This window comes from Eleutherodactylus coqui, chromosome 7, assembly GCF_035609145.1.
Source record: "Eleutherodactylus coqui strain aEleCoq1 chromosome 7, aEleCoq1.hap1, whole genome shotgun sequence".
Lineage (NCBI taxonomy): Eukaryota > Metazoa > Chordata > Amphibia > Anura > Eleutherodactylidae > Eleutherodactylus > Eleutherodactylus coqui.
In genome coordinates this window covers 89,806,425-89,833,609 of record NC_089843.1, presented here as the reverse complement: position 1 = coordinate 89,833,609, position 27,185 = coordinate 89,806,425, and the positions used below count along the sequence as shown (strand labels likewise).

Genomic DNA, 27,185 nt, shown 5'->3' with positions numbered 1-27,185 from the left:
AGGGGCAAGATTAACAAAATCTGTAATTCTGGCATGTTTTTTATTTTTCACTGCATTCTCTGAGCACTATAAATAATGTATTAAAGTAATTCTACAGGCCAGTACGATTATGCCAATACCAAATTCGAAATAGTGTTTTTCTTTTTTGCTACTTTTTCACACTTTAAAAAAAAAAAAAAAAATTATCGCTGCATTCAAAGACCCCTAGCATTTTAATTTTTTTTAATCAATGGAGCTGTGTAAGGGTTTTTATTTTGCGGGAAGAGTTGTACTTTTTATTAGTACAATTTGTTGATCCGTGCAGCATTTTGATCACTTTCATTCCGTTTTTTGTAGGTGAGATAGGCTAAATTAGCTATTTTTGTCACGTTTTAAATTTTTTTTTTTCCAGGCCGTGAACCCTGCAGATTAAATAATGGACTAACTTCCTTCTCTGGGTCATTACGAACGCAAGGATACCATGTGTAATTTTGTTTTTAATTTTTTACAAAGTAAAGGGAGAAAGGTGGGGTTTCGGCGTTTTTATGTTTAATTTTTTTACTATCATTTATTTGTATTTTTTTAACTTTTCAAATTTTTGTCCCTTTTGGGGACTTGCGTAATACTTTTTTTTATTCTTCTAATACTCTGCTATGCTGAGGCATAGCAGGGTATTAGACAGAGTCTGAGCGTCATAGCCTAATTTAGCTGGCAGACCCGGAGGCTATATTCAAGCCTCCGGGTGCCACAGAGACCCATCAGGACCCTCTGATCACATTGCGGGGGGGGGTCCGATGGTGATAGAGGGAGACCTCTCCCTCTGTCAGCCCTTTATATGCTGCGGTCACACAGACCATGGCATGTAAAGGGTTAAACAGCGGAGATCAGAGGTTTTCTCCGTTCTCCACTGTAAGAGCTAGCGCCTGGCTATCATCTGACAGCCCATCACCAGCTCTTCCTGCCATGGGGACCATCAACCAGCTTCTGACGAGCCGATGGTCTCGGTGGCTACGTGTAAACAGTGCAGGACATCAAAAAAAAGAAGCGGGAAGTTGCCGGCAGATTGGTTATATCTTCCTGCTTCTTTTTTTAAAGTCCTGCACTGGTACTCTGTGGGACTGTGCAGGCGATGTGTGTGCAGAACACAATGCCACAGCTTATGGCATTGTGTTCTGCACTGTCCCATAGTGAAACCTAGCCCGGAAATCTTGCAGGCTATATCACTATGGGCAGTAAAGCTAGTCCCGGAAAATTTCCAGGCGTGCCATTGAAGGGGTTAAATGATACCATTGGGGCAAAAAAACTTATCCCACAAAATACAATCCCCCATGTAGAGATGTCACTGGAAAAATAAAGTTATGGTTTCTTGCAAGTGCAAATACCGGAACTGCAGAATATGACCTAGACACAGGAGTATCAATGACGCTTGGTCGTGAAAGGTTAAATAAGAAATTCTTTGTGTGCCTTTTGATAAGGCTTATATGTAACAAACTGTGCATAGAGTAATAAAAAACTGAACAGGTAATAGTTTCCTATACAAAAGAACTCTGTATCCTTTGGCATGTTCCCGCTTTTATCTCGTTAATCAAGAACTTGTATAATTTGTTAGATCAGATCACATTCTTTATATTGCTTCTTACATACTCTTATCTTTGCTTTGAAGATGTTTCTGCAGCAATCCACCCCTGGCTTAAACTTTGGACCAGTGCAGGTTTCATCGGGAAACAGCCAAAACATGCAGCAATTGCCACAGCTGACCATGCAAGGCCAAGTGGTTCAGACTAACCCGCTGCAGGGGGCCATGAACCCCAGCCACATGGGGGCGCAGCACATGCTCCAGCAGCAGCCTTTACAAAACACTAGCCAGGTACGATTTGTAGTCGCTTAATGTTTTAATTTGTTGTACTTACTTCCACTGTAACCATAGTCAGTTGTAGGTGAGTCAGTGATGTGGACTCTGTTATGGGAATAATATCATATTCCAGAAGATTTCACCAGTCTGCTCCAAATTGGTTATAATGAGAAGTTTCATGCATGAAAATGTATTTGAGCTTGACTTTATCTCATTCTCAGTACACTTCTGTTTTATTCATATCATAACGGTGCATATATAATTGAACATGACGCATCAATACCATACACGCCCCCAACATCATAACTCATGATTGGCTTAGTATGTAGTGACTCTATGATTAACATATGTTAACGCCCCAGGTGTATGCCGCTACCAAACACGTCACCTCTAACTAGATGAGAACAAACTGTGTTCATTGTGCACGTAGCTTTTCCTTATCAGTGGGACCCCTGAGCGCTCTCCTGTGGGAAAGGTGCAGGGGAGTGTTTGTTGTAGATAGAGCACAAGTATCCAACACACACCAGTGTACAATATTGAACCATTTAACTGCTAGCCATTTTCTATGAAGGTGATATATATATATATATGTGTGTGTGTATGTATGTATGTATGTGTATATATAATATATACATTATATAAATAATGTTTGCTTATGCTGATGTAAGAAACACATTTATATTATTACTACAACAGTCCCTCCTTTTCATTTCTTAGAGCAGTCAGGCGAACGTCTAGCCAGGTGCTTACAACTGCCCTTGTGGCAAGTGCCGGTATTCCTACATGACTTCCCTGGTTTCCCCAACTGACATTCTCCATGCACAAACAAAAAGTATCATAGGAAGGCACTGCAAGAACAGAGGGTTGATCGAAAGCAGATTCAGCTTCAGAGTCAGTAGTCAAAGGCAAAGCATCATCATATATAACAGGGAAAGCTTTGTCAATGGTCTTTGGGAAGAAATCCTTGAAGGCACAGATAATGCAGTCAATAATAGCAATATCAGTAAGAATAGTCACTAAAGTTCTAGCAAAAGATTAAATCTGGTGGCTCCGTCCGGTGGCTCCAAGAGGGGTCAGAGATGCTAGAATTTTGCTGCTAGTTAGATCCTTCAGAGCCTTAGTTATGGAACCATAGCTGTGAGAAAGATAAGAGGAATTGAACAACCTAGGAGAAAGCATATGTTCATCATGGTGGGAAGACTCTCTTGCAACGAGACGCGTAAATCCAGTTGGATTTGTCCTTCTAGCTGAACATCTGTAGTGGTGGTCAGGAACACTTGTTATGGACCGTCAAGTCTGCGATCTAGAGCTTTGCGGTCGTGTCTTTTGGTAACCAACCAACCCAAATGAGTTCCTTCTAAGCTGTCAGGATCTGGAAAGGGAAGTAAACACTTGAGAATATACATTAGTTAAAGGGGCTGTCCGGCCATAAACATTAGGTCTCATTACTTCTGTTTGCCCATTTCCATGCACTTTGTAATATACATTGTGCATGGAAAATGAAGCAAACAGAAGTTTTGGACTTACCTGAAGGGATGCCCCCCCCTGTGTTGCTCCTCCGTCGTCCCTGGTTACCACAAGAATCTTCTCTTCTTCTTGTCGGGCCGCAGCAGCTCTTGTCGGCGCGGGAACGAGCCCCTTCTCATCCGCGCATGCGCAGTTCTTCTCTCTGCAGCCGGGACCGATATACGATCTTCTTGTGTGCAGGGGGGGGGGGGATGGAAGAGCCTCAGAGCAGGAACTGAGCTCTCGCCCCCTCTCTGCCTCCTCTCCGCCCCTCTGCACTATTTGCAATGGGGAGAGGCGGGACGGGGGCGGGCCTAAGGTCCAAGAAGTACCTCGGTCACTCTCAGTTGTCTTTGGTACTCTGTACCTGTATACCACCTCAGATATCAGTTTTTGGTGGTGGCGTTTGTGAGCGGGTAGGCCAGACTGGCTACCCTGAGAACAGGTCTAGGCAGACCAGAACGAACTCGTACTTGCCCACCCTTGGCAGTTGGAAGTAGTCTACTTGAAGACACTGGAACGGGTAGTCGGGACGACAGGTGCACTGCATGGGAGCCTATACACGTTCTGTGCACAAATCAGGCAGCCCTGTGTGTGTTTAGCTGCTGTGACGCTAAATCCTGGTGCAGACCAGTGACTAGCAACCACATCTGTCATAGCTGTTTTTGACAGGTGTGTATTTCCATGGGAGGCCGGAGCCATGACGGGATAGGGGCCTGTGGGAGGCAAGGCTTGTTGGATACCGTCCATTTATTTCAGGTGACTCTCTGCCCCTCTTGCTGGTTCCCATTGTTCCTTTTTTGCCCCTTGGTTGCCTGCGTTTGTAACTGAATTAACAGGTCATAATCCACCGGGGGTGACGTCTGAGTTGGTACCTGTACCGCCCCAGCGCCTGAAGGATCAAGTCTAGGCTGCTGTGTGGCTGTCTTCACAGCCTGATCAGCCGGGTGATTTACGGTTGCCTCTTTTGTGCCACCTTGAAGTGGCCTTTTGTTGCGTTTTAAGGCCACTCTCTCAGGCAGCAAGAGGGCTTCCATCAGTGCTTGTACACCTTTACTGTTTTTAATTTCTTTCAAGAATAACCTCACTCTCCAGATGGGTCCGTAGTCATGAGCAATGCTGTAGGCATAGCATGAGTCTGTGTAGATGTTAGACGCGTTCTTGTGAGCATGCTTGCGTGCTTCTTCCAGAGCTCGCAATGTGGCTTCTCGGGCTGACATGGAAGATGGAAGAGGATCGGCTTTGACCACATCATGTAAGGAGAGCACAACATAACCACTTCTCTCCTATTCCAGATGTAGCAAGGTAGCGGAATTGAGGGTGTTGTAACGCTCACACGTTGAGTGGCATGAGCAGGGCGCACTGTAGGTAAAAGTGACATTCTATGGAGCAAAGTCTGAGCGAAAACCTATGACAGTGTTAACTGAGACATCATGGGACGAAATACTGTCATATGTAAATTGAAAGCTCATCTTAAAACTTTTTTTTTTTTTCCAGCTGCAGTTAGCGCATCTAACACAAGAGGGCGCAACACAAGAAACAGGGTGAAGGCGTGTTGAGTAATATGCTATGGGACGTTGCCAACCAGTCTGAGCTGGAATGCCATAGTCCCGTACTGCAGAGCTGATGGAAGCAAAACCAAAAAATTATTTTTTTATTTTTTTTAAAGCCTGGGGAGACAATATTTATCACTGCTTATCCTGAACTCCTGAATTAATGAATAAAACCACAGCTTCAGTGAAAACTGACACTGATGTATACAAAGGCATAGAAATAGAAAAACAAAAATGCGGCTGAAATTCACATCCTACCCTGAGCGATCATTAAAGTATTATGCATAGGGGTAGAGAAATTTTTATCCCCAGTCAATATCTGCATCACACATTTTACATTCATCACAGCTTGAACACTGGTCATTAACTCTCATCCATCCATGCGGTCAAGTCTGTCTCTCTCATATAAATATTAAGAACCATATAATCCTCCACACACAATGTTTACTGCTGTTACGGATTTTAGGAAATTATGGATCCAATGGACCAACCAAACCAAGCTGAGGACAGTCCCTGAGTGGTTGGTAGCCGACTCCTCAGAAAGACCGACTGTAAACAGAAAAAGGGGAAGTGACCCTTGGCTGCGGGGAGAATGACAGCCCCCTACCTCTATAAGCAGAGTGATCACCCTCATAAGAGCGGCAATGCGCTGGAACCTCGGGTCTGACTATCCCTGCAGGGGAGAAAACTCAGTACCAGAAGGAACTGGCAGCAGACAGATGCAGATAGATACACAGACAGAACTGGTGACCATGCCAGCTCAGAAAGCCTACAGCAGACCCACAGAAGCATGGGATAGTTCACACAGAACGCAGTAGGATGTACACCGTTCACACCAGTACATAATTGAAAGGCATTAAAGTGCATCAGTTCAGCTTAAATAGGGGTGTGATGACTAATGAACCCCTCAGGTAAGCTCAGAAGGAGAGAGCTGGGTAACCCTCTCAATGCTGGACAAAAGCAGACGGGGAAAGCAGAGGGACGCTAGCAAATGGCCGCAACAGCATCACACAAAGAAAAATTTGCATAAGTAGTCCAACTCTTCTCATCTGCATACAAATGCATTCAATCGCTACTATGTCCCTCTGGAATTCCTGTTATCAGGAGCAGCAAACAGAAGAAAAATATTCAACCTTTAACTGTAACACTAGAGCTGTACAACAGATTCCGCAGTTAACGCCATTATCACTAATATTTTCCCCTAATAGAAACACTGAGGTCTCACATAGAGGTTATCAAAAACTCCTTTCTCCTACAGGACATTCTCACAGAGAAAACACAACAGGAACACCATTTAGCAAGTATACACACATCCAACCAATCACAGAACTGACCTGTACACAACAACAGCAAGAATATACCTTAAAATTCCTATCTTTCCTATTTTTAAGACAGTAGAATTCATTTGATTCATTTCAAGTTTCTATTCACGCAAAAGCAAAGTACCGCTGCGAGACATCTGCAGTACAAGGTCAACACACATTCCTTCTCTTGCTGAAAGTATTTGACAAGTGCTGAAAAGGGGGGCTGAGGTGGAGCTGCAGCTTTATCAGAGGTTTGCGAGAATCAAGCATCCTTTAACCATTTGTAAACTACACAGAGCCTGTATTACATCAAGCCATTTGTAAATGCCACTCCTTTCAGTGCTAGTGTAACCTACATTCCCCTTTCCTATACATATCCCAAGGTGACACAATAACACTCTTGCACTGTCACAAGGCTATCAAATTATCACGTAATAATCCTTTCTCTCTCTCTCTGAAAGTTTTTCTACTGCTGTCTGCTATCCTCTAATCTGTATCAATGCTACTGTCACCCATAGTGACATTTCCCCACAGTATGGATGCTATCTGACACTTATGTGAAGCAGACAACACGTACAGCAAAGATCAATGCTAAGACATCAAAACATACGGGACAAATGATGGTTATTTGTCACACATTTGTCCACAGATTCTGCATGAACTTGCTTCATGTCATAGGGGGACACAGACTATAAAAGGATTCCCTTTCTTCCCCATTTCCCCCACCACTGTGGAGTTGAAAAGATCTTTCCAGCAACAACTACGTATGTGGGCAACTTAAGCATAATGCTAGGCAAAACGACTTGAGGTGGGTGCCAAACACAGGCTGCAGGGCAGATAATCGGATGAGGTTAAGGTTTGCAGCCGGAATGGAGGGGTTTTGAATATTCCTATGCAATTCAGAAAAGGTACCCAGCATTGCACTACTAGTGCGAACATTGGGAGGCCAGGTAAAAGGTACATCGATGGGAGGTGATAAGCCAGCTCATTTCTGCGGTGAAGTTAAGATGGCGCTTGGGCGGCGGCCGAAGGTATTGTTACAGCAGATTCTAAAATGGCTGCTGGGCCATGGCTGGCACTGAAATGGCCACCGAAGGCGTGGCCTGACTGGGCGATGGTAACTGGTAGGTCCAGGAATACTACATACTAAACATGTATCAAGGTATGCCGACTGCTATTGGCCACAATAACAACACGGCCATCTATGGGCAGCGCAATAGGGAGAAAACCTCATCCGTGACAAGGCCAGGGCGGTGCCCTCAAATGGTGAAGAAGGACTGGCTTTCCTTTGTCTTTAACCCAAAGCACATGGAACAATCGCCATCTTCATCCTTTCTACATCATTATCCATTTTTAAAGTCCGCTGTTAAAGTTACCCGATATTTATGGCCGGAAAGAAACCCTCTATAGTCTGCTTTCACCGTCAACTACTTAGCAATCTAATGCCTGAAGTATTTAAATTAACCTTGAGAATAAACGTTTCTTATCTGAAGATACGAGCACCTTATCTCAAGAAGCCATCAAATCTTCGTCAAGGTTTGGAACCAAGATAAATGCTACTAATGATGATGAGACACCTTAGTTTATGTCTAACAATTTCACAGCTCATAGCAACACAGGCCAGTGAAATCACAAATAAGGGTTCTTGAGTAGATAAGTGACCATTTAACAAAAATTAACCCTTTAGATGGAAATTACTCACCCAAGCCTTGGTAAGCAGAATGACTGACACACAATGGAGATGGGAGAACAATGCTCACCTGGCTGCAGTGTCCCCATTGTTGACGTCCGGCAACCCGCATGCCCGTTGGTTGGATTCGTATTTTCCAAAGATCACTCATCAATTTTTGCAAGTCGGGCGCCAGATGTTATGGGAATAATATCATATTCCAGAAGATTTCACCAGTCTGCTCCAAATTGGTTATAATAAGTTTCATGCATGAAAATGTATTTGAGCTTGACTTCATGTCATTCTCAGTACACTTCTAATTTTATTCATATCATAACGGTGCATATATAATTGAACATGACGCATTAATACCATACACGTCCCCAACATCATAACAATTCATGATTGGCTTAGTATGTAATGACTCTGTTAACGCCCCAGGTGTATGCCGCTACCAAACACGTCACCTCTAACTAGATGAGAACAAACTGTGTTCATTGTGCAAGTAGCTTTTCCTCATCAGTGCTGGGGACCCCAGAATGCTCTCCTGTGGGAAAGGTGCGGGAAAGTGTGTGTTGTAGATAGTGGACAAGAATCCAACACACACCAGTGTACAATATTGAGCCAGTTAACCATTTAACTGCTAGCTATTTCCTATGAAGGTGGATATATGAATATATATATATATATATATATATATATATATATATATATATAATATATATATATAATGTTTGCCTAGGCGGATGTAAGAAACACATTTATATTATTACTACAACTCAAATGTGTAATATTTCCTATACGTCCCGCAATCCAGCTTCTGTGCCATGCGGTTCCTCTAAACCAGATCTTCTCCTACTACAGGCCCAGCAAAACCTACATGGAGGACATTCTCAGCAGACGTCCATGTCCAGCCAGGCACCGCTGTACAACACTATGGTGATCTCTCAACCATCTTCTGCTAATATGGTGCAAATGCCATCCAACATGCAGCAGAGTAACCAGGGGGCTGCTGTCACCACATATCCCCAAGACAGACAAATCAGGCAAGTATTAAGACAAAGGTAATAATATAATAATCTTTATTTGTATAGCTCCATCTTATTCCGCAGCGCTTTCAGGCATGGATAAATGCAAAACAATACAACAATTACAATGTGAGGTACATTGGGTTTGACACAAATGGATTGGGGGTGGTACAGGAGGTGCAAGGGGTGGGGGGAAGGAGCAAGGCATGGGGAACGCAAGCAGTAGGGGATTTCATGTGCAGATCAATTATTAGAAGGCAAACTGGGTGGGGCACCATAGGAAGGGGCAGGGGACTAGGTCAGGAGATTTGGTATGCTTCCCTGAAGAGGTGCGTTTTTAAGGCACGTCTGAAATTTCGTGCATCGGGAATTGTTCGGATGCCTTGGGGTAGAGCGTTCCAGAGGATGGGTGCTGCTCTGGTGAAGTCCTGTAGGCGAGCGTGTGAGGTTCGTATTACAGGGGTGTTTAGTCTGAGTGTGTTAGCCAATCGGAGTAAGCGGGCTGGGTGGTGTACTGACAGGAGGGAGGCGATGTATGCTGGCGCAGCGCCATGCGGAGCTTTGTGAGTGAGGTAGAAGAGTTTAAATTTAGTTCTGCAGTGGATGGGCAGCCAATGCAGCGACTGGCATAATGCAGAGGCGTCTGATTAACGACTGGATAGAAAAATGAGCCTAGCTGCCGCATTTAGTATGGATTGGAGTGGAGTGAGTCTAATGCGGGGGAGGCCGATGAGTAGTGAGTTGCAGTAGTCAAGCCGGGAGTGGATGAGGGCGAACACGAGTGTCTTTAGCGTGTTCGTGGTGAGGAACGGACGTATTTTAGCAATGTTTCTGAGGTGCATGTGGCATGTTTGGGCCAGAGATTGGATATGGAGGGTAAAGGAGAGGTCAGAGTCCAGTGTGACCCCAAGGCATCGGGCATGCCGTCTGGGGGTTATGATGGTGCCAGCCACTGGAATAGAGATGTTGAGGGGAGGTCGGTTGGAAGGTGGAAAGACAAGTTCAGTTTTAGAGAGGTTTAGTTTGAGAAAAAGGGAGGACATAGTGTTAGAGACAGCGGACAGTCAGTGATATTTTGGAGGAATGGTCCAGAGAGGAGGTGTATAGTTGGGTGTCATCAGCGTAGAGATGGTATTGGAGGCCAAATTTGTGGATGGTTTGTCCAATTGGTGCAGTATAGATAGAGAAAACATGGGGACCAAGGACCGAGCCCTGGGGTACCCCAACAGCGAGAGGAAGTGGAGCAGAGATAGAACCAGCAAAGGAAACACTGAAAGAGCGGTCAGAGAAGTAGGAAGAGAACCAGGAGAGAGCAGTATCCTTTAGACCAATAGAGCAGAGCATAGTGAGAAGGAGGTTATGGTCAACAGTGTCAAATGCAGTGAAGAGGTCAAGGAGGATTAGTAGGGAGTAAAATGTGATTGTTCTCAGCAAGAGAAACCACGTAATCTTGTAGATATGATACCTTTTAATGGCTAACAAAAATACATGATGTAATAATAGCGAGCTTGCGAACCAACGCAGGGTTCCTCTTCAGGCTTATGGATTGGATCTGAAGAGGCATGGATATTTATACACAATTATAACATACATACTTATGACAAGGCACAGATATGGATGTGATTGGTTCGCACTTAAAAGGAATTCTGCAACAGCAAACAAACTTTTTTTGTCTAGGCACTGATAGCGGAGTGAAAGTTTTATGGTCCCTAAATTACTGTTGGCGGGGGGGGGGGGAGGAGGGAGGTCAGGCAGGCTAGAAATGCTACAAGAGGTACACTGGCATTTTTAGCTAAACACTGATAAGGGAGTGAAATTTTATGGTCCCTAAATTACTGTTGATGGGGATCTTATCTGTGCAATCAAGTCTCACACTTCCCATTCACGCATAAATCCTGGGGAATAATTTAACCCACTATTCAGTGTGTCAAAGGTTGTTATCAATTTATATTCCCAAATTCTTCTGTGGTTTTGTGACTTGAAACCACCCAGTTTTGATATTGAAGGGTGGTTTCAAGTCACAAAACCACAGAAGAATTTGGGAATATAAATTGATAACCATTGACACACTGAATAGTGGGTTAAATTATTCCCCAGGATTTATGCGTGAATGGGAAGTGTGAGACTTGATTGCACAGATAAGACCCCCATCAACAGTAATTCAGGGACCATAAACTTTCACTCCCTTATCAGTGTTTAGCTAAAAATGTCAGTGTACCTCTTGTAGCATTTCTAGCCTGCCTGATCTTCCCCCCCCCCCCCCAACAGTAATTTAGGGACCATAAAACTTTCACTCCGCTATCAGTGCCTAGACAAAAAAAAGTTTGTTTGCTGTTGCAGAATTTCTTTTAAGTGCGAACCAATCACATCCATATCTGTGCCTTGTCATAAGTATGTATGTTATAAGTGTGTATAAATATCCATGCCTCTTCAGATCCAATCCATAAGCCTGAAGAAGAACCCTGCGTTGGTTCGCAAGCTCGCTATTATTACATCAGGTATTTTTGTTAGCCAATAAAAGGTATCATATCTACAAGATTACGTGGTTTCTCTTGCTGAGAACAATCACATTTTGCTCTACTGGCTAACGCGGTACCAGATCTTTGTTTTCATTATACCTAGTAGGGAGTAGTCACCTCTCGACTTTGCAGTCATCAGGTCATTTGTTACTTTTGTAAGGGCAGTTTCGGTCAAGTGTAGAGAGCGGAAACCAGACTGGAGGGGGTCGAGGAGTGAGTTGTCAGAGAGAAAGCGTGTAAGGCGGGAGTAGACCAGGCGTTCCAGTAATTTGGAGATGAAGGGGAGGTTTGAGACGGGTCGGTAGTTGGCAGCATCAGTTGGGTCCAGGGTTATTTTTTTAAGCAGAGGGGATATGATGGAGTGTTTAAATGAGGAGGGGAAAGTGCCAGAGGTTAGGGAGAGGTTGCAGATTGTGGTGAGGTGAGTAATGAGAGCTGGGGAAAGGGACCCCGGAGGAGGTGAGAGGGTCGCTAGCACAGGTGGTGGGGCGGGCAGCGGAAAGGAGCCTGGAGACTTCTTCCTCTGTCGTTGGTTCTAGCGTAGATAGTGAGTAGGTGCTGGGTGCAGTGCTGATGAAACTAGAATTGGGGCTAACCATGCAGTTTTCAGAGATTTCTCTTCGAATGTTGTCGATTTTTCTTCTTTGAAATAAGCAGCTAGTTCTCCAGCAGTCAGGTCTGTCACAGGGGCCTGTTCTTTGGGGCTGAGGAGGAGTGGAAGGTCTCAAAGAGTTGTTTGGGGTTGTGGGATAGTGAGGAGACAAGAGAGGTGAAATAAACTTGTTTGGCATGGTGAAGGGCTAGGTTATAAGTTTAAGCATGAATTTGAAGTGCAGGAAGTCTGCTGGCAACTTTGACTTTCTCCACAGCCGCTCGGCGCACCTAGAGCACCGCCGGATGAAGCGTGTTTGGGATGTGAGCCAAGGTTGCCGTGGTCTGCGTTTGACGGCTCGAGTCACAGGCGGTGCCGCTTCATCCAGGGCACAACTGAGGGTGGTGTGGTAGTGTTCGGCTGCCAGGTTAGGGCAGGGGAGGAGAGAGATAAGGGATAGGGAGGACTGAATGATCTTGGCAAACTGTTTAGTGTGGACTGACTGGAGGTTCCTAAAAGTGCGATAGATAGGAGGGTCAGGGGAGATGCTAGGGTGCCTGATGGACAAAGAGAGAAGGTTGTGATCTGAGAGTGGAAGTTGGGAGTTAGTAAAGTGAGAGGCAGAGCAGAGGCCGAGGAAAACTAAATCGTGAGTGTTGCCATCTCTGAGTGGGGGAGTCAGAGATTAGTGATAAGCCAAGGGAGGAGGTAAGTGTTAAAAGCTGGGAGGCAGATGAGGAGCTGGGGTCGTTAGTAGGGATATTGAAATCACCAAGGATGAGGATTGGGATTTCACAGGATAGGAAGTGCGGGAGCCAGGCAGCGAAGTGGTCTAGAAACAGGCGGGTGGGACCTGGGGGGCAGTAAATAACTGCAAAATGCAGGAGCAGTGGGCGGGAAGAGTCGCAGGGTGGGGACTTCGAAGGAGTGAAAGGTAAGCGAGGGAGCTGAGGGAATGACCTGGAAGGTACAGTTTGGCGAGAGGTAATGCCTACTCCGCCGCGTCTGTCGTCCGATTTGGGGGTGTGGGAGAACTGCAGACCATCATAGGACAATGCAGCGGGGGAGGAGAATCGGACTGCTGTATCCAGGTTTCCGTGAGGACGAGCAGGTTCAAGTGTTTACTGGTGAAGAGGTCATGGATAGTTGGGAGTTTGTTACATGCAGATTGAGAGTTCCATAGGGCACATTTGAATGGGGCAGGGGGGACATTTTGGTAGGGAGCAGTACGGGGTGGGCCTGGGTTGGGGGATATGTCCCCTGCGGCTAGAAGTAGCAGGGTAGCAAGGGTGAGTGCATGGTTAGGGGATATGTGTTGGTGGCTGAGGTGTTTCCTGGTGGTATGGGGGGGGGGGAGGTTGGAGGTGCCTTAGGAAGCTGAAAAGTGCATGGGAGCCATACATGGGTGAGGAGAGGAGGGAGGGGCTGATGTGGATGGAGTGTGTTGGACCTGGGCGTTGGAAGAAAGTGTTAAGGCTTGAAAAGAGGATAGTGATGGAGATCAGTGCGAAGAGGAGAGTATTTTTCTCCAGACTTTGGACAGTTGTGGATGTTACCTGTCTCCTGCTCTGTCAAACTGCATCATTCGACAGCATAAGACACTTGTTTCTGGACACTTAGTGCTGGACATGTCAGGCGAGGCATGGAGGATATAACTGGCTTTAAAGTTCTGGCTACAGGACTTCAGCTGGGAGTGGCTTGTTACATTTCACTAGTCAACCAGCTGACCCACCTTTTAGATGGCTAATGAACAAGATGGGGGGGGGGGCGCTTTATTGCCCTCTTACAAAAACAAACTATGTCCAACAATACTAAGATGAGACGGGGAGAAAGCTATTTGGGGAGGCGATGAGGAAAATACATATGGTAACAAATAAATAGAGTCAAATCAGTTTATATAAAGCAATGGGACATACCATTGCGCACAGAATATGACATAAATAAAAGATTTCACAGCAGATTCAGGAGAGGCAAGGCAGAGCAATCAAATTCAGATGGAGTGAAACAAAAGTGTGCCAAATAAAAATTTTTAAAGTGAATGTTAGTAGTTGACGGGCAAGAATAGAGGACATGAAGACTTTGTCAGGATACAAACTGATTGCTTGAGGGAGAAAGCATGGATGTCTTCATAGACTAGAACGGAGATGACATTATGTGGGGTCGGACTCATTACAGTGAATATATAATGTAAATGTACATAATATTACAGGTTTTCACAAGCCCAGCAGATAGTAACCAAACTTGTGACCACACCGGTGGCTTGTGGAGCAGTTGTGGTTCCAAGCACAATGTTTATGGGACCGGTAGTAACGGCGTATCCAACGTTCGCCACACAGCAGCAACAACCGCAGACCATTTCCATTACCCAGCAACAGCAGAGCCAGCTAGAGCAATCGCAGCAGCTGCCATCTGTGCAACAACAGCAAGCTCAGGCACAACTAGGCCAGCAACCGCAGCAGTTCTTACAGGTAAGGCCACCTTGCAGAAGGCCAGCTTCATGCTGGCCGTTTCGGCGTCACTCATTAGAATGGGTTGTATTCTAGGAACTGAGCGTTTCAATGGGGGTGATTTTCCTGTAACGTGTGTCTGTTTCTCCAGGCCTCCAGGCTTGTTCATGGGAATCAGTCTGCTCAGCTCATCCTATCATCGTTTCCTGTGCAACAAGGCACCTTTGCTCCATCCCACCAGCAGCAGTTAACTCGGCATAGGACTGATAGCATGAGCGATTCTTCTAAAGTCCAGCAACTGTAGGAATGACTTATGGTGGATGTTACAAAGAGGACATGGACGGAGTTATCAAGGGACAGTATTGAGATTGATGATCACTACTAAAGCAGCACGATGAATGTTTGGTACGAGATGACGGAGTTCATTCACTGGGAGCCAACGTCTATCTACAATGTTTGGCTCTGCCGTAATACAGACCTGATATGGTCAACGCCGGGGGAAATTTTTTTTTTTTGTATTCTTTGGTTCTAGAGAAGCTTGCAAACCTCCACCTCCCTATGGCAACGTGTCGCGGTGTGTACTACTGCTTTTTGGTGGTTATTTAGAAACCTGTATCAACAATTTTTATGTGATGCTAGTTTTTAGTTCCTTTACACCAAATCCATCTTTAGGCACTTCAGGCATACTGTCTGCTATTTTACAGTTGTAAGAAAACTGTAGTCAACCTTTTGGAATTACCTGGGTTTTTGCATTGATTACTAATAATAATGCGCAGAGTGTTAAGGCAGCAGAAATGAAGTCCTAAGCTCTCGCTCACCACCTGAAGGTTGCAAGTTCAATCCTCGATTGGTTCAGGTAGCCGGCTCAAGGTTGACTCGGCCTTCCATCCTTCCGCAGTTCGTAAAATGAGTACCCAGCTTGGTGGGGGGTAGTAAAGATTTATTTGTTATCCAAGTTGTAATTACAGACAAACACAATTTAATAACGCACAAAGCTGTACTGTTAATATATTTTATTGAGCACGTTGCGTAAGCATTCACAATGCAGTGAGAAGAAAAAGTGAATCTGTGGAAATGTATTTCTCCGAAGGCTATTTAGCAAAAAGTGTTTCAATTAAGGAGACCATGTTTATCTTTTACCATGTTTTTCTCAAGAAACATTGGTTAGTGTAATCCATGCCTCAATACAAACAACTTTCAGAAGATGTATTAGGGAGACCTATGAAGTTGGAAAAGACTACAAAAACTTTGCGAAAGACTTGGGTGTACATCAGTCCACAGTTAGACTAATTATCTACAAATGGAGGATATTCATGACTGTTACGCTCCCTAGGAGCAGGCACCCTGGTAAGATGACTCCAAGAGCACAACAGACAATCCTGAAAGAGGTGAGAGAGAACCCAAGAGTAATGCCCCGTTTAGACGGAACCATTTATTGTTCAGAAAATCGTTAAACCTGAACGATTATCGATCAATTTAATTCATTAGAATGCAGGTGAACGACTACCGAGAATTGTTAGGTTTTCACTCGTCGTTCAGTTTCAGTCGGCATAAAAACACTGCTTGTTCAGTGTTTTCATATAGAAATGTGAAACACTGAACAATAACGGTCAACGAGAATCATACAGTCTAGAACGGCTGCCCGAGCGCGGATGAGCTGGTAATGACGTCACCGGCTCGTTCTGTCAAGCAAATGACAATCGGGAGTTTCTTGGCCTGTGTAAAAGAGCTATAACAGCAAAAGACCCATAGAAGACTCTCGACAAACTGCAAAAACCTCTGGTCATGTGTCGGCTATTAGAAAAGCACTGAACAAGAATGGCATTCATGAAGGGAGCCGCTGCTATATGAAAAAAAAAACTTATTGCCATCTTTTTCAATTTTGCCCAAGAACATTCGGATGCTCCACAATGCCTCTGGGAAAATGTTCTGTGAAGTTTCCACTTTTTAGCACAAATGCATAACACTATGTTTGTAGGAAGAACACTGCACACCAACACCAAACCTCATCCCTACCGTAAAGCATGGTGGAGAGAACATCATGGTTTAAAGCTGTCCGCCTAGTGATCATAAAGAGAACAGCAAATTCTAAGGTGATCAAAATATTTTGCAGAAGATCATAAGGGCAGCAGTCCATGATCTCAAGTTGAAGAGACATTGGGCGATGCAACAAGACAATGACCCAAAGCACAAAAGTAAATCGACTGAAGAATGATTGAAAAAGATTGCATTTGGGAAAATGCAAGGCAGAGGCTTGACTTTAACTGTAAATGCTGTGACAGAACCTGAAGAGCGCTGTGCACACAAGGCATCTCAGAAATACTGATGAAATGAAACCTATTTGCAGACAGGAATAATCCTAAATTCCTCCCCAATATTGTTCAAATCTTATTTGTAGCTACTGGAAAGGTTTGGTGAAGATGACTGCTGCTAAAGGGGAATATGTTGGCGCTATATAAATAATAATCATCTATGGCTTATTAAATTCAAGGGGTCGCTTCTTCTCCCTGCACAGTGGATGTTTACTCAATAAAGGGCATGAACGGTATAAATCGTTTGGTTAGACTGTTATCCAAGTCACAGTTATAGACCAACACACTCAGACCATGCTTTATTAGTAATCACTGTAGAAATCCAGGTAATTCCAAGTGGTTCACTTACTTTTTCTGTGGCAGTAAACAACCATGGCTTTTGCAAAATAATTAATATCCCCACATGTTTGGGACAGTATTATTAATAGGAGTACATTGGTGATCTCACTTCAAGGTCCCGTAGCCAAGTTTCCTTTTTTTTTTCCTTTGGTGTAACCCCTTAAGTCTCCATGATGTAACTACGCTGTGGATTGGCTTACATTAAGCCACCTATGTCCTGGTGATCACAGAAGCTATATGTTAACAGACAGTATGGCTCCTGCTATAATGGCTTGGATTAGAGAGCATTCTGACCCCCGGCTGTTTAACTCCTTAGATGCTGTGTCCACCTATCAGCGACTCACAAACACGGGATGCCTCTGGGTTCCCATGGCAGCTAAGGGCCTTAAAAAGGGCTCTGACTGCCATGGCTTTATACCTACTATGCGGTGCCTGATAATTAACTGTAAATAAAAAAAAATGTATTAAAAAAAGTTTTTCTATAAAAAGTGGCTTAATTCTATAGAAAATGTATAAAAATAAAGTTAAATTACACAAAAGCGGTTGAATGCTTCCCCTCCCCACTAATAGAAATAAACGTTGACCAATAAATTAATAATATATCTCTAGCCCAAAAATGGTTATATTAAAAGACAACTCGGCGTGCAAAAAAACAAGCCCAAATACAGTTGTATCATAGGAACCATGAAGTTTATAACTCGTGGAATGTGGCAACAAACTTCACACTGGTGAGCACTGGTGGACATCGCCACGAGAAACGTGTAGCAATGTCGTATATTGTTCATGCGATGTCTGAGCATCAGCGGTGCTTTTTCCTGGAAAATAATCCCGCATCAAATCTGCTGCTGCGATTTTTCTCACCTGACTACAACAGGAGTTGCTAATGTTAAATACACATGGCACGTACATCGCAAGTTCATGCGTTGCGATGAGATAATTCAGAGGCTCCATACAGAAATGTGGGCGAGAAAATATAGCAGAACGCAGAAAGATGGGGCATGCAGCGATTTCCAAATTTCACAACTTCACATAACAGGAAGCATCGCACATGGAAATGAAGTCATTAAAAATAATTCTGCGTTTTCTCACATCGCTTCCAAAGTGCGCAATTTTCTCGCCCATGTGAGACTGGCCTCAGAATGCAAAATAAATGGCAGAATTGCAGTTTTTTTTCCTAGCGTCCATCCCCAGGAGGAATTAAAAGCTAATAAGTTACCAGAATCGGGCCGTTGAAAAAATACAACTCCCAAAAGAGCGGGTCCTAATAGTCAAGTCGATGAAAAAAATAAGTTATGGATCCCCGAATGCAGTCATGCGAAAACAAACGTTTCTGCAGGCCTTAATGCCAAAATAAGCTCAGTGTAATAACATATTAAACACCTAAGGATGCAGCCCTTTTTTTTTTTCTTTGTTTTTTTTTTGTTTTTGCATTTTCGCTTTTTCTTCCTCTTTTTAAAAATCCTAACTCTTTTTTAATTATCCATCGACGTGGCTGTATGAGGGCTTGTTTTTTGCAGGATGACTTGTATTTTTCAATGGTACTATTTAATTTTCTGAAAACCCTTTAAAAAATTCTAAGTGGAGTGAAATGGAAAAAAAAAGGAAATTCCGTGGTCTTTAGGAAGGTCTTGTTTCTACAGCGTACACACTGCAACAAAAATGGCATTACAACTTTTATTCTATGGGTCAGTACGATTACTAAGATAACAAATTTAGTTGTTTTTTTTTTGTTTTGTTTTGTTTTTTTTGCTGTACTACTTTAATTTTTTCCCCCCCAAGATATCTAATTTTTTTTTTTTTTATTTCTGCCGCCATCTTCTGACAGCCATAACTTTTTTATTTTTCCGTCGGCATAGTTGTGCGAGGGCTTATTTTTTGCGGGATATACTATAGTTTCTATTAGTACAATATTGCAGTACATATGACTTTTTTTGATTGCCTTTTATTACAATATCACCTTTGCAATATCATAATGTCATACGCACCGTCCCGCAGACCCTTCCTTATTCATAGCTCAGTGCTTCCTAACTGTCAACAGATCTGTGATGATCTGACAGCAAGCAGAGCTCTGCTCAGTGTGAGAGCGGGCAGCCAGTCTGCGTAGATGGCCTTGCCCTTCTAGCGGGACGTCTCCATGTCCCTGTTACTAGAGAAGCAGAATGCCTAAAGTGGACTGCGAAGGTGCTGGAAGAGAGACATTTAGTGGGAGCCATTTCATTTTTTTTTTTTTTAATGCAGGTATATTTTAAGATTATTGAGACACACAGGCTGTTTAATGAACAGACGTTCAGTGAAAAGTTAGTGTCCATTTAAATGGATTCCACATGGAAAAGCTAGAGATTAGTAATTGGGCTAATCCGCTTACTGATCTTCTGGTACATTTGGTTCAAATCGGGGTCAGTCTATTTTCTGCAGCGGTTTCTTGAAAAATACATGTCAGATTTCCTATGGCAAAACTGAACATGTGAGCATTTCCTACATTATTAGAGAGAGGGGCACAGTCGCATTGAGACTAAGGAGGGGAGTGAAACAGACTTCACAAGAAACATCCACTGAGCTCTGAACTTGCATTTGCACAAGCAGACAGATTGTGAAAACAAAAATGATTCAAAATCCAGTCTACAACATCTGCACCAACCGTCTAAAAAAAATACTTTGGTGTACCTTACCCCTTTTGTAGGACATAGTGGGTCTTTTTTGAGCAAAAAGTATTCAAATGCCACTCCATTACATTGTATTTCTACTATTGGATACATTCTCACCAATTATCATGTTGTGTTTTGCCTTTTTAAAAACAGTCTTTTTGCAAGAATCCCTAGAACCAAAGATCAGCGGTATGGTGGGGGAGGCCAGATCAGTCGGCATGTCCCAGATCATGCTGGGTTTGATAAAATAAGAAAGTGTAATCACTGCTATTTTTTGTAAACCACATAACACTATTTTGAGGACGTTTTGAAGATTAATTGTTGTATAGATGGTGTAAAATATTCTGTACATATTTACATATATATATGGATAATATAAAAATAACCGAATTTTATATGCTGCATGGCCGTAGGTTTTCTGTCTTTCCGAACCTGTTTTGACATGCCACCCTGTTGTCGTTCAGTTTATTTTTTTCTTTTATATATACGTTGTGTATTATAATTTTGTCCTGTATGGTACTATGTCATCATTGTGTGATGTTGTGGCTTTAGTATGCTTGTGCATTGTGTGAGTGTTTTTGTTTTTTCTTATCCTTTTTGTTTCGTTTTTTTCTGTTGGGGGTCATTTATGAATATATCAAAGTGACAAACATCAACCCCATTTTTACTATTGCTCATACTACTATCCCTACAACTCGTATGGTGTATCTGTTAATATGTTGAAAATTGCACTTTTTTTTTCCTGATGGTGTGAAAACTTTTACCTCTCAGAAGCTATTTTTATGTATTGGGAGAGATATTTTAATCAGAGAATTTTAAGAAACTATGTATTGAAAGTTCCGTTCTAGGAGTGATTTGCACAAGAAAAAAAAAGTATCTATACATGTACAATATATTTTTGCCGGCCCTGCGCTATTATTATTGTCTATTGAGGGCTAAAATCCAAACTATCAGCTGAGATTTTTATACAGTGCCTTGTTGTACTTATATTCAGGGTATACCACAGAAGAGGAAGGAGCACTTTCTGCATCGACCTTCAATTACGTTCTAACCTGACATAGATGTTATGTGTAACCTATGTGTATAAAGCCTGAGATTACAAGATATGAACAGTGAAATGTGTTATTTTAGAAATGGCATTTGTGAAAATAACATTTCTTTAGTGTATCGCCTGTATAAGATACTGTTATCTGACAGTTCCTTTTAAAAATACGTTGACTTTTGAGTTTCGGTAAAAACGAGCTTCAGCAGCTTGGGTATTTCTAATTCGTATTTCCACCATATAAAACAATAGTGGCTAAAAAACAGTAGGAAATTCACCCTTTGCAAAAAAAAAAAACACTTTTACAGATTCGCTTACCATGTATGACTTGTTGAATGAAGACGTGCGTCTATTAACAATCGCAAGGCTGTAGCCTCGGGCTTAACAGAAACACACTTCAGCACTCATTTAATATCTGAATAAAATTGCACAACTGTTTAATACTAATTACAGAAAAATGTAAGGTTCTTTGCACATATTTTGATCAAATCATGTGGGCCCATCTGCCACGTCCAGGTGAACCTTAGTGGATGGGTTCCTAACGTTCTCTTTGGGCAAAAAGAATGGAAAATCTGGATACCTGGCTATATCCTCTCACAAATCACCTGATAGGTGAATGGAATGCACAACAGAAGTGTAGCAGACACTCCCATAAAATACACATGCAAAAAAAATCAAGAACATTACATTTTGTATGTGGTTCATATAAAGCTTGAATGAATATCCTCAGAGCAGTCTCCCATAGAAGTCAGTGGGTCTGCCCCTGTCCATTGAGCGAATGGTCAATGATTTCTGCTTCGAAGCATCTCTCTCCAGGTTAATCAATAGGGCAGCCCCCATAATATTGTACAGATATAATTTTTAAAATTCTACAATCTCAAAATAAAAACAAATTAGAAAATGGAATATGCTTCACTACCTGGTTTTTAATTAGTAAAAATAAAATAGAGGATATGTTTCCTTTAAGTGAAACTTGGAAGTTCTGCAACTCGACATCCAAAGGATTTATGAAGCTGAGTGCTCCTTTAATAGGAAGATGCGCGAAAGCTGCATCCTTGTTGCAAAAGTTGTATTGAAAGGGGTTGTGGAGAAATTTTAAAAAATGGCTGCCGTTCGTGCAGCCTGTAAAAAAAGTCATAGCATGGGTCAATGGATCTTTAGACTAAAAAGAGTGGCGTTACAGGCGGAGGACGGAGACTGATGCCACACTGTTCATTCCGATCAGGCTTAGTATTCAGCCTGTGGGCCCATTCAGACTGGGGCATGTGAGCTGTGCCTGGAATTTTAAGGTGCAACTCGTCTGTGTGCTGTCCAAGCAGTAGGGACAGTGGACCTTGCATGTCCTAGTATCGTCCATGATAAAGAACAAAATAGGCCACGCAGCGATGTGTGAAAGTGCTCGTGGGAATAGCCTAATTCGCTATAATTGGTCTGTGTGCTGGCCGAGAAATATGCAGATAGCATATATGCCCATCTGAATAGACCCTCACAGAGACCAACTGTGTTAGGCACCGCCCCTGCTGTCCACAGATGCATTCACCCAACCTAGTACAAGTTTCTCACATGCTGCACAGTACATGGCTATTTTTGCTGAATTCTTGTGCAACCCCTGTAAGGAATTGTATTGTAAAATTGCAGTGTTGGTGAATGTTGTTGGGTTACTACACTCTGTCAAAAGAAACAAAAACCCCAAAACAAGCACCTGGGGGAAGTTGCAAAACTCGGCATGCAGTTACATCTCAGGCAGATAGGCAAATGCTTAGAGTTGTGGCGTGGCTAGATGAACGGTCTTGCCAGCCTTGACCTATAAAAAGGCACTCAGTGGCTACTTCTGTGTAGTGGACCTCTTCTCCCCCCCCTCCCTTGTGTAGAGCTTGTTGACCACTAGATGCTCCTACGATGTAATCAAAGAGATTTCACCAAGTTTGAGAATTGGTTCATTATCAGAATGCAAGACGCTGGATGGTCGGATCGATGAATTGCCCGCCACCTGGGCCTTTCTGACCAGACGGTTAGGAGGTGTTGGGACCAGTGGATGCGTGAGGGCAACCACACAAGGCTACTGGCTCAGGATGCCCTCGACAGAACACCACTAAAAAGAATCGTCTGATTGGATGACAGACAACGATACAGTTGGAGCTGCTTGTCAGACAGAAACAGATGGCACCATCGTTACAGCCTCTGTGTCTATCAGAACCATTGCCAGGCGCTTGGCTGAAGTACATTTTAGTCTCATGGTGTATTTTATGTGTTCTGCCTTTGACACCCACCCACCATCACCTCAGTTTTCAGTGGTGTTGTGATTGACAAAACTGGACTGCTACAGAGTGGAACAAAGGTGTCTTCAGCAACGAATGCAACTTTTTTTGGACACTGATGATGGCCGTGTTCGTGTTTGAAGAGAGTGGTGAGCACCTCAATCCTTTGCTGTGGAGTGGCACACTGCACCCTGCTGGTGTGATGGTCTGGGGGGCCATCACATACCACAGTCGGTCACCCCTAGTAGTGTTGAGGTACAAAGCTCAGCGATATGTTCAGGACATCCTGCAGCCACATGTGTTCCTCTCATGGTGGCTTCCCAGAGGCATTTACCAGCAGGATGAAAATAAAAAAGGTTTGGTACCGTGTTAGCCAGTAGAGCAAAATGTGATTGTTCTCAGTAAGAGAAACCGAGTAATCTTGTAGATATGATAGCTTTTAAGGGCTAGCAAAAATACATGATGGTATAGCGAGCTTTCGAACCTACTTGTGGTTCTTACTCAGGCTTAATAGAATAGATCTGAAGAACCATATCTATATATACACATACATATGAAAAGGCACAGAACAGAATGAGAAGAGGAGTAAATACTTAATAAGTCCACTGATAAGGGATGTGAAAGTTTTATGCTGTAAATTTCTGTTGGGGGGGGGGGGGTGTCGTCGTCGTCGTCGCCAGGCCTGTGTGTTATCTCTGCTATAGATTTATCATATTCTCCAATGAGGCATGAAACCACTTGCGATGTCTATTATGTTCTTGATGGTGTCAAAAAAAAAGCAAACATTTAATTCTGTTTTAGTTTCATCTCTCTGCTCCAAATAGAGAGATAGGGGTAGATTCACACCTGGAGACTATCCTGCACTTTGTAGGGCCTAAACTGCTTCCTAACCTTCTGTTGGAGGGGAAGGGGGGGGGATAACAAGTCAGTCTTTTCTTGCTATAGGCAGATGAGGCACGGAGTAGGTGATACACTATACGGCTAGGTTACTCCATGACAGTAATCCATTTCATTCTTCAGTTTTTGGCCTTTTCATCACGTGGCCCTTCCCAATCTTCATATACTCGTACTTTTCTTCTGCTCTGTAGTGCACAACTTCTTTTGTGGTTTGGTACTAGCGAACTAGTTTTTTTTTATATTAACCCTTAACTATAACTACAGTTTACATTATGCAGATGGACAGAAATCCTTTGAATCATTTGCTATGTCATTTAGCACAGCTGCATTACAAAAGAGAAGAAGCGCAGATTCTCTCCCACTGGGTTCTGAATGATGACTGAGGAATTTGTGCTAATAAATCCTGTTTTTTGTGCTTTGATGCACATAGTACAGAACTGGGCACACTAAATCCAGCACTCCAGTTGAACCAGAACTACTGCTTATAGTGTTCTAGGTTCATTGCAACTCAAATAAAATCCATATGTAAATAGGAGATGGTATAATGTGTCTGCAGTGTCACCTAGGAGAAGGCAGCTTTCTTACAAGCTGTGTAATGTGATTGGGAACAAAGCCAGACTCTACTGCGGAAGGAAAAGATAACCATGTACAGACAGCTGTTTTGGGAGGTTTTCCCAGGATGGGTGCTTGAGAGGGGTACAGTATCTCCTTGTGGAGAAGGCCCAGGAGGTGGAAGGAGGCTTAGGAGACCATGCATGCTCCTCTGAGAAATTCAGATGTTATTTTTAATTTACATACCAAAGGATAGCACCTATTCCTTTATTTTCACACATGAGCGATAACCGTTGACTGAATGGCATTGTAGCGTGCCAGAGATCTCTTCCAGTCTCCCGCCTCCATTTAGAGTAAACAGACAGTCTGTCATAGATAAATGACTGGTTGGTTACACAGACCAACAGTCAGTGGTTTTTAGATGAGCTGAAAACCAAACAACTTTGACAGGTGAGCGATTCTCGCTCACTTGTCATCAGGTCCCGTCTTTTAAGCAATTTCATGGGTGACTGTCAGCCCATGTAAAAGTACCCTACCCATTTCTGTTTGACTCTACTCTGCCGTGGGACCAGCTACTAATCAGTGCACTTTCAGAAGTAGCCTGCAGTCCCTACCCTGCTATCTGGTGGCTCACCATGGCTGCAGCTGCCTGTTTTTGCAGATACATAAATTGATTTACTGGTGAAGTCATTGTTATCCAGCCCATCTGTTGGCACAGAAACATATTTGGTTGCTCAAATACATTTGGGAGACTGCAGAATGTGTGTACAGAGTAGAAGATGTATTCTATACAGAAGTGCTTGATCAAGCAGAAGACTGGCTTTGGTCATGTTCTGTGATATTTCCTATTCTCTCCTGCTTTACTTTAAATTTCTCCTATTTCTGATTCTAGGATTGAGGGGGCTGATGTTTGCCTATTTCCAAACCTTGTCAGGAAAACCATTGTGTGCCTGGGGCTAGTTCCCCACCCTTATTGGGAGCCATGCAGAGGGGTATGGATAAGGTCTTTGTAAGCTGTGCCCCTGCAACACCCATGCTCTGTATATAGGGGTAGTACATGAAAATACACCTAGCAAATGCTATACAGTATATAAGGATTATATGTGTTTGCAAAGAGATACTTTGCTGCAAGAAATCCGTTGACAAATCAGTTCAGATGCAGAACCAAAGACGTGTTCTGGGATCTCCACTTAATGTTGAGCAAATGCATCCATACCGTTCAATTTACATTGGTTGTCTTCAGCTGCTGTGAATGTTGTATTATATTTCCTAGGGCTTTTTTTTTTTTTTTACTTCACTGTTTATAGTTTTGCCATAGAAGTGAACTACATCACACATAGCAGTGGAAAATCCTGCACCAGAATTTGTATTCATTTCCACATCAAAATTCACAGCCCTGGTGTGGAGCCACAGCACCATTTACCCTTTCAATTGGAAGGGTGAAATATGCTGCAGATCCACATGCGAAGAAAACGAAGGATCTGAAACAAAAAGCTTGGACGACCCTTGTAAGTTAAAGGAAAGCCCTGTCAGTGGGTCTCCCATGCTATACAATATCAGCAATTACTTAACTCTTCCTGCTTGTCCACCGCCTCTGGTCTCCCTGTGACATTACTTGTTGATGGACTCAGTCTGCCAAGCTTCAGCAGCCAATAACAGCACTCTAATCATGGCTGAGCGCTGTCATTGGCTGCTACAGCAGGTTTACAGTACATCACAACTGCCTATAACCAGTGGAGACTAGAGCTGGCGGATGAAGAGGGAGGGGCGGAAAGAAATGAGTAACTGCTGATTTTTTATACCATGGGGACCAGGTGACAGGGGTTTCCCTTACCTCGGCCAACCCCATTAAGCTGTTTTGGTGGGATGTCACCATTATCTATCCACAAGGCAGGAGATAAGCGTTTGATCCGTGTAGCATAGCCAACAGTCAGCATATCCAATCACAGGAGTGGTGATCCTAGACCGTCCCAGAATGATTGGAGGTCACATGAGTGCATTACCAGGCCATTTAACTGTATAGGACTGCTGGAGATAGCCAGGTACTTGTACTCTACCTCCAAAACTCTCAGAATTAGCAGACCACATGCTTCATTCATATAAGGGACACATTCTCATGGTTGGTGCTGGTCCCAGTGGTTGGAGCTTCACCAATTAATCACCTATGCTGTAAAAAAAACAAAAAAACACTGTTTTGGTGGGACACACCCTCTTTAAATAAAGGACAGAAAAATCCATTCCTTCTATGTGAACAGGGCTGTGTCTGCAGCATGGTTTTTGGCAAGTCCATTCAGAAAAATGTGACAGTTGCAGATTTTTTCCAAACACAAAAAAAATTAGGAAGATGGACGAGCCTATGTACTTGTGTTTACTTCTCCGCTGCGTGCAGCATGTGGCATTTTTAACCTTCTGGTGGTTGTGAATTAAATCACCCTACATTTTAAAACTTTGTAACATATCAGAAGTTTCAATCAGTGGGGTCTGAGGGCTAAGCCCCCCGACCAATTGCTAAAACGAACAAGCAGAAGCGTTCAGCTCTCATCGTGAGCGGTATAGACTCTAGACTTTCTATGGCGCCTGGACCGTGTAAGTGGAAGACCGCAGTTTGTTTTGCTGAGCAGTAGGGGGGCTCAGCCCCTTGGACTCCCACACGAACGTTTGATGTCACTATCGCGTCCGAAGTTTGTAATA

At 43.2% G+C, this 27,185-nt stretch overlaps 1 protein-coding gene across 2 annotated transcripts in view; it reads left to right on the top strand.

Annotated features, from left to right (window-relative positions):
- Nucleotides 1-20,849, top strand: part of CLOCK (clock circadian regulator) — a 111,809-nt gene extending 90,960 nt beyond the window's left edge. For both annotated transcript variants that reach the window (XM_066573356.1, XM_066573355.1), the window contains exons 19-22: nucleotides 1,643-1,846; nucleotides 8,728-8,909; nucleotides 14,212-14,470; nucleotides 14,601-20,849. In XM_066573356.1, the coding sequence (XP_066429453.1) occupies nucleotides 1,643-1,846; nucleotides 8,728-8,909; nucleotides 14,212-14,470; nucleotides 14,601-14,753 (798 nt within the window). In that variant the 3' untranslated portion in view covers nucleotides 14,754-20,849. The remainder of the gene's footprint in view (nucleotides 1-1,642; nucleotides 1,847-8,727; nucleotides 8,910-14,211; nucleotides 14,471-14,600) is intronic.
- Nucleotides 20,850-27,185: the final 6,336 nt, after the last annotated feature.